The 16,654-nt window shown below is 45.5% G+C and overlaps 1 protein-coding gene across 1 annotated transcript in view; it reads left to right on the forward strand.

Annotated features, from left to right (window-relative positions):
• FAM171A1 (family with sequence similarity 171 member A1) overlaps nucleotides 1-9,449 on the forward strand; it is a 131,440-nt gene extending 121,991 nt beyond the window's left edge. The window contains exons 6-8 of the mRNA XM_081096472.1: nucleotides 2,573-2,689; nucleotides 5,799-5,913; nucleotides 6,503-9,449. Of these exons, the coding sequence (XP_080952598.1) occupies nucleotides 2,573-2,689; nucleotides 5,799-5,913; nucleotides 6,503-8,204 (1,934 nt within the window). The 3' untranslated portion in view covers nucleotides 8,205-9,449. The remainder of the gene's footprint in view (nucleotides 1-2,572; nucleotides 2,690-5,798; nucleotides 5,914-6,502) is intronic.
• The last annotated feature ends 7,205 nt before the right edge of the window (nucleotides 9,450-16,654 follow it).

The raw sequence follows: 16,654 nt of genomic DNA on the forward strand, positions 1-16,654 counted from the left end.
CCCCCAACTGACAGTCCTGCACCTTCAGCAAACTTCAACTAGAAGCCTTCCCTGTCCACACCAGGTGGCATTCTTCCCTCCCTGCGCTCCCAAAGCAGCTGTGTGTCCTCAGTCACTGGCCTTTCTGGCTCCCACCAGCATCACCACCACCACCACTGGACAGAGGCCCTCCAGGCTGCATGTGGGGACCTGTTAGCTGGGTAGAGTGTGGGCATCCACCCGCTTGGCTTGCCCCCAGTGTAACTGGGAGGTGTTTTTAAGTGTTTCCACTTTCTGCATTGTGTTTAGAAGGCAGAGGGAATGTAGCGTTCCAGTTAGGTGGTTTGCCCTTGAGCAAACAGGAGTTAGGACTCTGATCTTCCAGCTCTTTCCCTCTGGGCCCTTTAGCCTATCCCAGCATCCGCTCCATTCGAAAAGCAGTGACTCAAGACTCTAATCTGAGGAAAACTGTAAACCAAAGAATGTGCAGCCACTTCCTGGCTGATGCGGAGATCTGGCAGGCTTGCTATTGTGGGAGAGCGTGTGGGAGAGGGGTGTGGTATGTGTCATGAGCTAAACAGTATGGGGCCCTGGAGGGCAGGGAGAAAACTGGAAGCAGTTGCAAGCAATCTCTTACCTACCTTCAGGGAAACGTTTGTACCAAACATAGAAACCCTTTTGCTTCCTGTGTCAAATGTTCTCTCTGTTTCCGTTGTAGCCCTGAGAAGTAAGTGATGCTGTGTGTGGCGTAATCATCTCTTGGTTGATGTTGTTTAGCGAAAGCATTGGAATTAGGCATCCTCGTCCTCATACTCATTTTAGAAACCTCCCAGCTTGTATTTTCTATAACTTGAATTGAAACTGTTTGGAGCCATGATTCAGCCTGTTGCATGGGCGGGTCAGATGGTGCAGGCTGTAGGCGCTTGCTGATGCTTGACTCCTGGCCTCTCCAGCCTTCTTTGTTCATATGCAGTCAGCAGAGGAGGTGTGCTAGCTGGGAGGCATTACCAAGGCACCTTTCTGCCTGCTGCATTTGAATGTTGCTATGGCAACTGATAAGCCCTAGAAGCAGCCCCAACTATTGTTTCTTTCTTCAAGGGGAAGAAAACATCCCCGATTGCCACCTCAGCGATATATGTACACAGACAAGGCAAGGATTTGGAGCCCGGAGGGTAGAATATTTGGTGCACAGTTGGTGCGTGTAGTTCTGGAGTGGACAGGGCTATGCACGTGGCCATTTGAGGTGGTGGCTGATGGCAGGAGTGAGCTGAGCTGGGCAGGAGCACTGGGCACTGAAGCAAAGCAGAAGCCCTGCGTAAGTGATGTCGTCTTTGCTAATGGGTGGGGTGAGTGTTCACGTGCCCGTGGGGGCCTGGCCAGCACACTCCCTAGCCCCTGCTGCCAGCTTCCATCATGGTCCTCAAAGTAAGGCTCTCTACAGGTGAGACAGGTGACAGCCAGATGACCTTGGGCAGTGAGTCTGCTGCTAGAAACCCTACAAACTGAAAAAGTCATCAAATTCTGGGAAGGTTTACGGGAGATGGCAGCACGGGAGAGCGGGAGAAAGAGCACTGGCCTTGGATGGACAGATCGACCTAGGTGCCCCGGCTCTGCTTCCCACCCTGGGAGTCCTCGAAGCCTTACGTAGCTCACCTGTCTTCAGGGTCCTCATTCAAAAAGGAAAATAAGTCCAACTTTGTAGGGTTGTTGTGAGAATTATAGATAATGTACTGTCAGCTCTTCGTCTCCATGGGTTTTGTGTCAGTGGATTCAACCAGCCACAGATCGAAAACAGTATACGTATTTTTATTTCACGGTTGGGAGTCTGCAGATGCGGAGGGCCAACCATATGCATTGTTCTATGACATTTTACATAAGAGACGTGTGCATCCTCGGATTTTGGTACCTGTGGGGGTCCTAGGACCAATCCCCTGCGTATACTGAGGGATGACTGTATATAGAGCACATCTGCTATGACCAGCCAGTACATAGTAGGAGCTCGTTAATGTTAAATACCGGCCAGAGTAACAGCTGAAAGACAGAACACAGACCTGGACTTACCCCGTGTTTCCCGGCATCAGGGCCAACTGGAACTTTTTAGAAATACCCACGTCGGGCTTTCTGGGGCAGTATTTGCAAAGATGGGACCAGGGAATCTATAAAAAAGCAAAACAAAAAACTTCCCAGGATAATTCTGATGGAGCCAGCCAGTGACTCCAGGTGGGAAATTCACTCACTTGTTTGAGGATAGAGTGTAGCCGCGCTGGATTTCCCCCGCTTCCCACTCCTGCCAACCCCGTCGCGCTGCTTTCATTCTCCTTCTAAACTCCAACGGCTTCTGCTAAAATCACCTGTGTTTGGAAGCAGGGCTGTTTGGTGAAGTGGCTGGAGGGAATTTAATAAGGAAGGCAAAGAAACACTAAAGTGAAGCGAGTTGAAAAGCATCTCCAGGAACGCTGTGTGCAGCCCCTAGCTGCTCTTTTGGCTCCCTGATGGTTATAAACGTGACATGTAAGGTGACTTGTACCGTATGCCGGAGCCTTGAATAGGAGTCTAGCGTGCCTAGAGCTGAAGTTGTTTTCTGCACCCACAGGAACGTGGCTGAAGAGTGGCCTCGGCCTCGTGCACCAGGAAGGCAGCCAGCTGACGTGGACGTACATTGCCCCTCAGCTGGGGTACTGGGTGGCAGCCATGTCTCCCCCCAACCCAGGTAACTCGAAGGCAGCACCGCAGGCATGGGGAATGATGCCCTGAGGGGTCAGGTTGAGTACACTTTGAAAATAACTTCAACAGGGACATCACATCTTGAAAATGGTTGAGAGTCTGAAAAATCAAATGATGAAATGAAGGTACTTCATGGGATGGGGAGTTCTGGTTGGAACGCTCCCATCTACGATAAGAATCATGCATGGAAAATCATCTTGTCTCGTGTCTCTGTTTCTCTTAGACAGCTGCCATAGGAAATTCTTAATCTAAAGCCCGCAGCGGCAGCTCAGACCTCCTCCCTAATTCCTGAAACAGCTGTGGCCGGTGTGCGAGAACATGTAGGGAAAGGCATTCAACAGAGGGACTCACAGAAAGTTATCACGAGTGACATCTTGGGGAAGAAAGCTCAATATGGTATTTCCAAAAGGTTTTCAAAGCCACCCAGTGGCTTTGTACCCAGAAGAATATTCATTTCCATTTAGGAAATGTGAGTGAACTTACATTTTTTTAAAGTGTGACTAAAAGTTTATTTTTTTAACCTATGTGCCCCAATTTATCCCAGTGAGTATTCCAGACTTGTTTTTCAAAATAGTCACCTTAGGAGAATTATTTCCAATGATGCACAAAGCGCCTTTTGAATGTGTTGCGTGGACTGCCTCCATTAGTGAGACGCTTCCTAGCGGCAGATCTTGGTGCTCAGAGGTACAGCTGAAAGCCGTGCGCATCCCCATCTGGTGAGTACAGTAGGTGACCGCCTAGGTCAGAAGGCGCTATGATTGCAGAGTGTCTCTTGCAAATTAGCCATGAAGGCAGTTCCAAAATGGGAGTCCACAGCGTTTCGGCAGTGTAATTATCACTGGAAGGGATACTGAGACTCCCAAAGTAACTAATTTATTGGGGCCATCCCAAGATGGGTATTAAAAAGTCTGTCACCGTTTGCTTTTTATTTCCATCCTCAGAATATGTGCACGCTTCACATCTGTGTTTGCAGAGTATGTGTTTCCCTTTATGATACTGCTCTTGTAGCAATATAAGCGTGAACCAGCCTCCAAATCTGAAATATCTAGATGATGAAGAGTAAGGAAAGAAATTCCTTATGTACCAGTGCAGAGGCCACAAATCCCAGGCGTTAAAGTTGACTTTCATTTTAGACCTGTTTCAAACAACCTTGGCTATCAGTTTTCCCATCATGAACAGGTTAATAGATACTTCTGTAAAGAGGGGAGGAAGAACTGCTGGGTGTAGGTCCTCTGAAGCTTCCCAGCAGTAAAGGAAGAGGAAAAACAGCTATAAAGAGCATACATAGCACAGTCCCTGATGGCATTTAATGTAGAAACATGTGTTGGTAACCTCACAGCCATCGCTGTTATTAAAACAAATTATTGCGATGCTGTGTCTTCCTGAGCCCAAAACCAACAAGAAAATAATTAGGGTTTTCCTCTTTAGTTCACTGGTTAAGAAGGAAATGAAGTATGCTTGTGAATTTTATAAAAGTTTACATTGGCAGAAGTTAAAATAATAACATTTTAAGTACTTAAAGGAATTGAACTTCGGTTACTTGGAAATGACTTTTATGTACACCCAACATTTTGGTGACGCCTGCCAAGGCACTGCCTGTGCCCGCGGTCCCCGAGGAGGCTTTGTGTAAAACAAAATTGTTTCTCTGAATGATTAAGGCAGGATATGGTTGTCAGATATTTTTCTAAGTTTTGTAAATATTAACTCCACCCCCATTGAAGTGAATAATGTTGTCTTTTGAATGTAAGTAATGTCACTATTTTCAAAAGCTACTAGAACTCCTTGGGCTTATCAAGCTCTTAAGAGATTTGTCTTCTTCAAAAGGTTTTTTAATAAATCTACCTCTTAGAATATAAAAAGTCAATAAGTAAATGGGTGAAACAATATAAAACCACATTTCTTCCTTCCCACCTTAGGTGCACTGCCAGGATACCTGGATAAAGATCGTAATTTGGGGAGGTTTTTGTTGTTGCTGACCACCTGTTGTCAGTGACGTTAAGATACATTCTAATAGATGCTGAGCATGAAGAGTCTAAGTTAAAGTACTTCCTGAGATTCTTTACAATGGAAACGAAAGTCTGTTTACCTCTGATGACCTGGTCTATGAGTTCTGGAGAGGACTGTGGCCATGTCAGGTTAAATCATTTTGAAAAGTTATTGTAGAGGAACATTTAATTTTTAAAGAATAGAAGGCATTTTAGAAACACTTGACACCCTATATGGATGGGAGTTTTTTCTTTTTTTATTGATTAAAGTATTACATATGTTTCCTTATCCCCCCATTGCCCTCCCCACCCCCTATATGAATGTTTTTTAAGTCATAGTACATTTCCTTCATGCATCTCAACTAATTTATTTAGGCAAAGGGCTCTCACACAGTCACAATGACTGCCCAGTGAAAGTGAGAATAAAATGTTGTGATTTTTTTTCTCCTGCGGTATAAATTCTCCTGATATTCAGGACATCTCTCTGAGCGTAAGAGTCCCGCTCATTGTATTATCATGCATCCATTTGCTTTTATTAAAAATCATATGTTTAAAAAAAAAAAATCATGTGTTTAGAATGCTAAACGCATATGGCTCTCAGCTAAGGAGGGACCCTGACGCACTGCATGTAGTATTTGCATATTCAGAGCCGCTGGCCACAGCTGCTTCAGCAATGGGGCTGGCTGGTCATCCCTCCTCATTGATGACATCATGGTACCAGCTGAAGGATGTTTGCATCTGCCCTGCCAGTAAGAGTAACAAAAACATGACCTTTGCTCTAGCCGGTTTGGCTCAGTGGATAGAGCATCAGCCCTCAGATTGAAGGGTCCCAGGTTCGATTCCAGTCAAGGGCATGTACCTGGGTGTAGACTCGACCCCCGACCCCATTTGGGGTGTGTGCAGAAGGCAACCAATCAATGTGTCTCTCTCACATAGATGTTTCTCTCTTTCTGTTTCTCCCCCTTCCTTCTACTCTCTCTAAAAATCATTGGAAAAATATCCTCGGGTGAGGATTAACAAAATCAAAAAACACATGACATTTGTGTTCTTTATTCCTCTGTGTATTTAAAGGTTTCCACAAATCTAAAGTGTCCTTTTCTGACCTTCTAGGTCCCGTTGTCACACAGGACATTACCACGTATCACACGGTGTTTCTTTTGGCCATTTTAGGAGGAATGGCTTTCATACTTTTGGTTTTGCTGTGTCTCCTTTTATATTATTGCAGGTAATGTTTTACCATTTTGGCAATATCTTTTTTTCATTTGGAATGGCTTGTGCAAGCATTGATATGGAGGTCTTTTTTCTTCTTCTGAATCGAGGTCTCTTTTTTTATAGGTAGGAAAAATACCTACACATTGAATATTTGTCATCTGACTTGCAAACGAATGAAGGACATAAGAGGCACACTTCGTATAATATATAACATTGCTTAAAAGGGCAGTTATAGAAAACAGTTTGACAGTTGTCCTATGATTGGCTTAGAATATACCTAAACGCTGATTAAGGGGTGATATTCTCAAGGACAAAGCAGAACTATTTTTATTGCAATGCCTCGTCTGTTCTGTTTGCGAGAATGCTGACTGTCGATTCTTGGGGTAACAGCTTTTGAATGAATGACTCAGATGTACTAATGAAAGCCTGCAGGTGAAATGCGTGGATTATGCTGCTCAAAATAAGGCCGAGGGTGTGTGTGGGGTGAGCAGGCTTCTGGCTTGTTTCTTTCTGTGGAAATTGCGAGTTAGAATTTTACTTGAAACGCAGCCATGACAAGAATCTTTAATCTTTGGGTTCGGATTGTTGTCTCTTGATCACAGGCGGAAGTGCTTGAAACCTCGTCAGCACCATAGGAAACTGCAGCTCCCTGCGGCCCTGGAGAATTCCAAAAGAGATCAGTCCACCTCCATGTCTCACATCAACCTGCTGTTCGCCCGTCGGGAGTCGGAATTCCCAGGCCCACTCTCTGTCACCAGCCACAGCCGCCCGGATGCCCCGGGCACCAAGGAGCTGATGAGTGGGGTCCGTTTAGAAATGATGTCTTCCAGCGGAGACGTGGACCTGCACACCCCCATGCTGAAGCTGTCCTACAGCACCTCCCAAGAATTCAGCTCTCGGGAGGAACTCCTGTCTCATAAGGAAGAGGATAAAAGCCAAATCTCCTTTGATAACCTAACACCGAGCGGGACGTTGGGAAAGGACTACCATAAGTCCGTGGAGATTTTCCCCTTAAAGTCCAGGAAGTCTGTGGAGAGAGAAGGCTACGAGTCCCCTGGCCGCAATGACTACAGGAGGAGTTACAATGCCATGCTGTCACAGCCTTTATTTGAGAAGCAAGACCGAGACAGTCAGGCCTCCATCAACCATATTTCCACGGGAAGTAAGCTCACCATTCAGGAACACATGTACCCCGCGCCTTCCTCTCCCGAAAAAGAGCAGCTGCTTGACCGCAGACCGACTGAATGTATGATGTCACGATCCGTAGACCACCTGGAAAGACCCACGTCTTTCTCGCGGCCCGGCCAGTTGATCTGCTGCAGCTCCGTGGACCAGGTCAATGACAGCGTTTACAGGAAAGTGCTGCCTGCCTTGGTCATCCCCGCTCACTATATGAAACTGCCCGGGGACCACTCCTATGTGGGCCAGCCGCTGGTCGTTCCAGCGGACCAGCAGCTTGAGATCGAAAGACTGCAGGCCGAGCTCTCCAGCCCCCATGCGGGGATCTTCCCGCACCCCTCCTCTCAGATCCAGGCCCAGCCCTTGTCGTGCCAGGCCATCTCCCAGCAGCACTTGCAGGACGCAGGCAGCCGGGAGTGGAGCCCGCAGAACGCGGCCATGTCGGAGTCTCTGTCCATCCCAGCGTCCCTGAACGACGCGGCCTTGGCCCAGATGAGCAGCGAAGTGCAGCTCCTGACCGAAAAGGCCCTGATGGAACTTGGCGGCGGGAAGCCGCTCCCGCACCCCCGGGCCTGGTTCGTCTCCCTGGACGGCCGGTCCAATGCACACGTTAGACACTCTTACATCGATCTCCAAAGAGCAGGGAGGAACGGAAGTAACGATGCCAGTCTGGACTCGGGCGTGGATATGAATGAGCCAAAATCTGCCCGGAAGGGAAGAGGGGACCCTTTGTCTCTGCCGCAGAACCACCCACCTGTCCAGGAGCACCCTCAGAAGGAGCCGAGGGCGGCGGACAGCACCGCCTACACGCAGCTCGTGTACCTGGATGACATGGACCAAAGCGGCAGCGAGTGTGGCACCACCGTCTGCACCCCCGACGACAGTGCCCTGCGGTGCTTGCTGGATGGCTCCAGCCGGAGAAGCGGCGGCCAGCTGCCCAGCCTGCAGGAGGAGACGACCAAGCGGACTGCGGACGTCCCCCCCGAGCCCCTGGCCAGCCCCGATCAGAGAGGGTCTGCTCACGAGGACGACGAAGAAGACGACGAGGATGACCAAGGCGAGGACAAGAAGAGCCCTTGGCAGAAGCGGGAAGAGAGACCCCTGATGGCGTTTAACATTAAATGAGCGACTGCAGGGTCACCCAACCTAACAGAATTGCCAAAAATTCTTACTGATGGAAGCGCTTACACGTTTGTGGAGGAAGCTGAACGACGGCAACCATGGCCTGTGGACGTTGCCATTTCCGGTTGTGTAAATGTTCGAAAGGAATTACAGTGATGGCTCAGAAGAAAGGAGGGCGGCGAGGGATGCCTCACCGCCAGGGAGGTGGCCGAACGTCGCGTCTGAGTGTCCTTCCACATGCTTGCCGTGTCCCCCGAGGACGCTGAGAAACCACAGTGATGTTGCTGGTTCTGACGATAACCTCAGTTCTCCCTCAGATTCCGAGAACAGATGAAGCTCTTTTTTGCATCGCCTGAGTCAGTTTTATCACGATAATGCTCCTGTGAAGTTATGATTGAGAAATTAGCTTGGCACTTAGTGCCTCGAGGAATTCATGACCTCGGAGGAAAGCTATGCATTGCTGCTTCATGCTCTTTGCCTAGGTTTTTGCTTTGTGTAGGTTTTGTTTCGGGTTTGCTTTTTTTTATAAGCCCAGTTTGGTTGTCAAGATTTTATTTCTTCATTTTGATCTGTTCTGGTTCTTGGTGGTTTATTTCCATGTCTCCATTCAGGAACTCCTGTCATCCCTTAACAGCCAAGCCTTTTAATGAAACCGTACTGAAATTTTTTATCAGCTGAGAATCCTTCAATTCTGGTCCCATTAACTCCAAGTGCCTTTTTTACAGTAACAACAGACAGTCCCTCACTTATCCTCTTTGTTTTTCTTAACTCCTGTAATGGAACTGCCTGGATTTTATAAAGTTATTAAACGATGCCCCTTTTCTTTGAACTGCATGCTGCCAAGTGCCCGTTTGTGCACAGAATTCCGATTTCCGCGCAGTGTACTCTCCAGTTCTCCTGTGTGATGTGGATTCTGTTTAGCTAAGATAAACTAGAGGACACCCTAAAGACCCCCCCCACCCCCACCCGCCACTCCATCCCTTTGGCCACTGGCCACCGTTATTGTTTTATTGGCTGTTTGTATATATGGTTACGTATTAGCGCTGGAATTCTTTGGTCTGATCTTGCTCTCCCAGCGTCAGTATGGACTGAGCAAGTGATCTGAATGTGACTATTAAAAAAAAAAAAATCTTACGTTCTATCCAAAAGTGCCAGAATGACTCTTCTGTGCATTCTCCTTAAAGAGCTGCTTGGTTATCCAAAAATGAAAATTCAAAATAAACTTTGAAGGGGAAAAAAAAAAAAAAACCTCTCTTATAGTCATTTTCATTCATTCTGAGCCATGATTTGTCTCCGAGTTGTTATGAAGAAATTGCTGTTCATTTCTTGGCAGTCTAAATGCCAGTTGGTTGGACTTATATTTAAAGACCACCATGAATTTAGACTGTAAAGTCCTTAAAATCCACCTTGGCGTTTAGTTTCATCCAAGAATACAAAGTAGCATTGTGTGGTGTTTCATATAGGGAGAGAGAGCTGCACTTTCCAAGAAACTGCGGTTTTATGCTCAACATTGATTCACTTCCCTTTGTAACAGCTTCCAAAAGACCTTATTAAAATGACCAGAGCCATCCCAGATGTGTAAGACTGTTCCTCGGAATCATTAAGGGAAACACTGGAACATAGAAGAGATTGGCGGAAGTAAAATAAGCTGTGTTTATAGGAACAGCTTCCTTACAAAATCTTTATTGGTGAATTTCAGGCAGGCAGAAAACTAATCAGGCTGATTTTCATTATTTTAATTCTAAAGAGTAAAGTTTAGTATTTTGCTTTTAAGAGGGGAGCCTGTTGAGAGATTCCCCACAGTGAAGGCAGCTAAGTGGAAGTCTGTGGTGTAACAAGTGAGCAGAACTTTGGGAGTGAACATTCTCACCGATAGGTGGCAGGTGAGTCCCTGCAGACTCCACCGAGACTCCAGGGAGAAGCCCTTTGTCAACTATCCTCCAGAGAAAAGGTAAGTGGCCTCTCCCAAGAATTCCTAGGGTGCCCTGGCCAGTGTGGTCCAGTTGATTGCGCGTTGTCCCATGCATCGTACACCAAAGGGTTGCTAGTTTGATTCCCAGAGTATTACCCAGGTTTTGGGTTCGATCCCTGGTTGGGGGTGCTTGCTGGAGGCAACTGCTTGATGTCACTCTCATATCCATGTTTCTCTCTCCCTCTCCTTCCCTCTCTCTCTCTCTAAAAGTAAAAATACCCCTGTCGCCCTGGCTGATTTAGCTCAGTGGATAGAGCATCCGCCCATGGGCCAAAGGATCCAGGTTTCGATTCCGGTCAGGAGCACGTACCTCAGTTGCGGGCTTGATCCGTGTCTGTCACATTGATGCTTCTCTCTCTGTCTCTCCCCCTTCCCTTCCACTCTCTTTAAAATCAATGGAAAAATATTCTCAGGTGAGGATTAACCAAACACACACACAGACACACACACACTAAAAAATCAATTTAAAAAACACATTAAAGCAAAAATACCCAGAGTCAGACCTAGGTGACTGGGGGAATGCTGGGAGGTCCCAGCCCTTTGGAGCTCTTCCTGAGGTTGCTGCCAGGGCAGTCACCTTAAAGCATCAGTTTTCAGAAGAATATTATGGGAGGTCTGGCAGGAAGACTGGGGATACGGGGGGGGGGGGGGGGCGGGGGGGGGGCGGAGGAACGGGAGGGTCTGACTTCGCATTAGGCTGGACATACCCGGGTCGGCTGTGAGTAGAGAAAGTGGAGCAGCCAGCAGTGGTGAGAAGACACTGTTTGCCAAAGATGGAGCTTAACTCATCTTCACTTACAGGTTAACATTTTTGCTCAGGGTGTGAGGACTGGTCACCAGACTCATTGTCTGCACAGAGCATCGTGACTGCGGACTGTAAACATTTATCTTCTCTCTAGCCTGTTAGGGTAAAATGTCAGTGTTGCCAATCAATTCTATTGCCTGAAGGACCAAACCCATCAAAGGCATCATGCTTATGCCACCTAGTGGTGAGTGTTCACCAGCCTATTAATTAAGGAGACTTCAATCTGAATAAACGGGTCCAGGGCCAGCACTGGGAAGACAAGGATGGGTGTGCCCAGGGGTGACTTGGACCTGCTTCTGTGCTCCAGGTAATGAGTTGGGACTGACATCTGTTGAGTCTCTGACTTGGAAACGATATGTTGAGAACATTAATGGATTCTATTCTAACAATAATGCATTAAATTCTCAAAACTTTATTAGGAAGATATTTTTATTTCTCTGTTTTACACCTAACTAAATTGAGGCTTGGGGGTTAAGTAATTGAGGCCACTTGTCTAGGAGCTGTGTAAACAACCAGCTCTCTGGAAACAAATGCATTTAAGTTATACATGTTTCTGATTAAAGGACGTGTAGGACAAATCCTAGCAAAATACATAATTGTAAATTCCATTTGACAGGTACTCTCACAGAATACTTTCATTGATTCTTGTCACATCTGTTGTGGCAATTGACAGAAAGATATAGCTCTGACATGAACATTAATGGATTTTTTTACATGAATGATTAAAATGAAATTGAAAGAACAAAGACACATGTCAGAACGTCACAAGTTCATTCCTCATAGCATGTCTTCTTTGCTGAGTCAGGTAATGGCTGCTGAATACTGGAAGAATATTTGGTTTTTTAATACTGGAAGACTATTTCCTCAACTTGCTGTGCTAATCGCAATGGTATGAGTCTAGACGTGATGCCATTTTTGTTTGTTTTTTAAATATATTTTTATTGATTTCAGAGAGGGAGAGAGAGAGAAACATCACTGATGACAGAGAATCATTGATTGGCTGCCTCCTGCATGCCCCCTACTGGGTATCAAGCCCACAACCCGGGCACATGCCCTGACCAGGAATCAAACCATCATCTCCTGGTTCATAGGTCGACACTTAATCGCTGAGCCATGTTGGCTGGGCTAGACATAATGCAGTTTTAAGTTTAATCTGCATTATTAACATTTTCTCCATCGCTTTCTTAAGTCTAGACAGTCAACAAATCAAGCATTGATTTGTGGCTTTGCCAGTTTCCATGGTGTAAATACTCCCATGTGGCAGATTCAAGCAACTAGAGTGACATCACTACACTCAAAAGTTGGGAAGAGAAGTCCCGTAGCACACAGTTACATTTCCACCAGGTGCAATCAAGGTAAATAACCTCAAGAGCAAGGTCAGATATATAGTTGATCCTCATTGTTTGCAGATCCCATTGTTTATGAATCTGTCTACTTGCTAAAATGTATTTGAAACCCCAAGATCAATCATTACCATTTTTTCACAGTCATTCATGGATATGTGCGGAGCAATGAAAAATGTGAGCTGCCCCATGCCCATTTCCCCAGCTGAGGTTAACCAGCAGTGTTCTGCCTTCTTGTTGCAGCTCTCACTGTGAACAAATGTCCCTTTTTTGAAGTCTGTTTATTGCCGCATTTTCTGTATTTTTATTGGTGATTTCACTACTCAAAGTACTCCTAAGGTCAAGAGGGCTGTGATGCACCTATAGAGAAAATACATGTGTTAGATAAGCTTCATTCAGCACGAGTTATAGTGCCGTTGGCCATGAGTTCAGCATTACAGCATCAACACACGAAATAAGTTTATATATTGATCAGTTGATGAAAATATGAACAGAGGCTTGCCAACTCCTAGCTCTATATTTCCCCTAGGAACAGTGATTTTAGCATTGTATTCCAATTCAGTATTCATAGCAATTTATAGAACATAACCAACATAAATAAGAAGAACTAGGTACAGTAAATAATTAGGAACTGGTGAGTTTTAAGCAATAATTGCCTTTGTTTTTAATATAATTATTTGGTCGTAGGCTTGTAAAATTAAATTTTTAATAACCTCTTTTTTTAACAACTGGCTTGCACAATTCCTGACATTCCAGCCATCTCTCCTAAGCCTGCTCCGGTACACCACTAGCAACAAGGTAGCAGCATCTGAGCAAAGGTCTGCCTGACTCCAAAGCCTGGTCTCTTATTTTCTGAAGCTTACATGGAAACGCCTAATTAAAACAGAAAAGTCTAGGAGAGATTACTCACTAGGCATTAGTGTACCTCAGGGTGCAAGGTGGGCACCATTCACGGAGAAAAGAACCACCTCCCTTGTTGTGGTTCTGGTCTGGCTGCAGGATTGGGAAGAACTTGTGGCAGAGTGTGCCATAAACTACGGTAGGAGGTAGGCAACATCGTTTAGATGATAAAGACCTTGTTTGGGGGATTTTACTTACTATAAAGTGACGAAGTCAATGCCAAAACAGTGAAGCAAAGCATTCAAGAAAATGAGACCAAAACCAAAAAGGAAATAGACCATGAAAGCTAAAAATAACCAGGCCACAAGTATGGTAAACTCAATGTGCTTTCTGTGTTCATCTTTTTTAGACTTTTCTCTTTGCAGACCTCTGTAAATGGAGGACAGGAAGGTAAAAATGAGTGAAGTGAGAGAAATGCGTGGGGATTTTTCAGCTATTTTGTATTCCATGACTTCTTGTTTGCTATTTTGACACCATAACTAAAGCAAGTTGCAGTTATGTGTTGGGACCTTTGTGACAGCCTTCAACATCGTGGAGCCTGTTGGAGAGGCACGATGTGGTCATGTTCATGGAGTAAGAGAAGGCAGGCGATGGAGAAGGACATGGCAGGTGTGGACAGGAGACCTCCAGTGGGCTCTTTAGGGGAAGTAGAAATTGCAAGCCTTCCCCCCACCCACCAAACGCACACACATACACACAAACTGTATTTTCAAACTGTGGATATAAATACACACCAAAGTCCCTGGTAAGCTTTGTGTTATTCCTCACAGTGACTGTGGCCCGTGCTGCCATGCTGGTGTTCTGGTGCCTGGGAAGTGGCTAATCATCCCAGCACAACCATTAATCCGAGAGCCTGAGAACCCGGAACATGAAAGAGCCTGATGATCTCACACAGGAGGGTAATGAAGTCCAAGGTGTTGAGATGACCTCCCCGCAACCGGGCATGTGCCCTTGACCGGAATCGAACCCGGAACCCTTCAATGTGCAGGCCGACGCTCTATCCACTGAGCCAAACCAGCGAGGGCCTCTTAATCATTCTTTGTGTCTTGTAGTTCCCTAATCCTATTGCCACAGTGTAACAATGATCATCTTTTGTTATACCAGCTGCTTCTCAGCAGCTCTTTTGGAAAATGGTAGACAAAACACCAGGATCTCTGTTTCCCATGCTTATTGCCTTCTACCAGTTTCTCTTCCTTTGTGCAGGCAGGGTGTTTGCCAAGAGAAGAGCATTAAGCAGGGGGCTCGGGGAAGGTGCAGCCTTCTATACTGGTCTAGAAACCTGTATAAGGACACTGCTTACAAAATCTGTAACGTTAGGGCAGGAGCCCAGTAATCATAATCTACTTGATACTAACCACAGAGATAAATATGTTTGTAAAACACAGCAGTGGCCTCTTCATTGCTTATTGAGTTGTTCTTGGATGAAGATCACCATGACAGGTTTGTACCTTTAGAACCTCGGGGCTCAGCCCCAGATGCACATTAGCATTGTCTAGCCTAATGTTTCCTAAAAAATTCCCAGTGACAGGTTCCACTTGCAAAGATTTGTATTCTGATGGGTCTGTGGGGGTGCCGCCCCCCCCCCCCAAAAAAAATGTCTTATTTTCCTCATCAATGAGGGAGCGTGATTAAGGTCTCCTGATATTCACAACAAAGCCCTTTAAGCCACACCAGAGTTTATGTCAATGAGGTGACTTCTGGAAAGCAACTGAGGATGGGGTTGGTTGCCAGGGGAGCCAACCATGAGATTGGAGGGTTGGAACTTCCAATTCCACTCTTCTGACCTGATGAGACAGCAGAGGTGATGGAGGTTGAATCGGTGGCCATTGGCCAATGATTTAATCATATTTATGAATGAAGGCTCCATAAAAACCCAAAAGGATGGGGTTCGGAGAACTGGGTTTATGAACACATGGAGATTTGCGGAGAGTGGTGTTCTGGGGCAAGTACGGAGGTCCCTCACCCTTTTCCCTATGCCATGCCCTACCCCTCTCCTCCATCTGGCTGTTTTTGAGTTAATATCCTTTTATAATAAACCAGTGATCTAGTAAGCAAAGTGTTCCTCTGAGCTCCGAGAGCCATTTAGCAAATTAATGGAACCCAAGGAGGTGGTATAAAGCCTCGGATATATAGCCAGTTGGTCAGAAGCACAGGTAACAACCTGGACTTGCAGTTGGCATCTGAAGTGGGGGCAGTCTTATGGAACCGAGCCCTTAACCTGTGAGATCTGATACTATTTCCAGGTAGGTAGTGTTGGAATTGAGTTAAACCATAGGGCCCAGCTGGTGTTGGAGAATTGCAATTTAGTATTGGAAAACCCACAGCTCATATACAGTGTCAGAACTGGGTAAGAGAACAGAACTGCAAAAGACAGAGTGTAGTAATAACCCCACAAAGGGCTTTGTTTACAGACTTTTCATATGTGTTATGTTATTTTGAGTCTCACAACTTCTCTGTCATATACTAAAGCAGGTGCTGTTATTCTACTTTTGCATCCAAAAACACTGAAATTAAGTGTATTTGCCCAAACAGTGCTAAAGACCCGGATTTAAACAAAAAGCCCAGAAGTTTGGTATTATCCCCACTGCACCCTGCCTCACAGAGATTTCCAGTCAGGATAATAACAACTAGCAGTGAGCACTTCTGATGGGTTTCTAGCCAGTTTCTGCGCATTTCCCATGGATCAGCTCATTTAATCCTCACCATAACCTGCGAGATCAGTCAATTCTGTCATTTCACAGACAAGGAAACTAGAGGCAGAGTAACTTTCCTATGCTCTCTGCCACTCTGAAATCCATATGAAATAGTGGTATTTTCATATGGACAGCTAAAACTGTGTTCCCCAGAATGCTAACGATTTGATAAATAGTATAACAAAATTATAAATTCCTTCAAGAAAATGTGATAGTAACTGAGGTCCTTAGTGATCCTGTAAGCCCTTAGATAGGTAACTCGATACCTACTCCCCAAGGTAGGATATTTTTAAGTCCTATGATGTTAGACCTTAAGGGCCAGAGAAGGCAGGAAACTAGGTTAATGTGAGCTCAAATGTCGAGTAGTGGAAATTTTCACATTTGATATCAGGAGACACACAAAAGGGGCATAAATGATGACGAATATAAAAGAACTACTTGGAAATGGAGAATAGCTCAAATTGCATTGGAGATCAATTACATTTTACATTGAAAGAGGCCAGAAAGACAGGTTTTCATTTTCTTGTGTGAGGGAAGAGGAAAAGTATTTCTCAGGGAGGAGGTTTGCCTTTTTCTGGATTGGAGGGTAAAAGAAAGCTGGAGAGCAGCATCTTCAGAAAGGGAACAACACAGCAGAAATGATTCATAGCCACATAACACTTAGGCTCATAAGAAAGATTGTTTTTTAAAAGATTATTATTCTGTAAAACCAAAGCTTGCTCCTCTCAAGTCATTACTGG

Source organism: Myotis nattereri (assembly GCF_964212035.1).
Source record: "Myotis nattereri genome assembly, chromosome: 1".
In the NCBI taxonomy this organism is placed as follows: domain Eukaryota; kingdom Metazoa; phylum Chordata; class Mammalia; order Chiroptera; family Vespertilionidae; genus Myotis; species Myotis nattereri.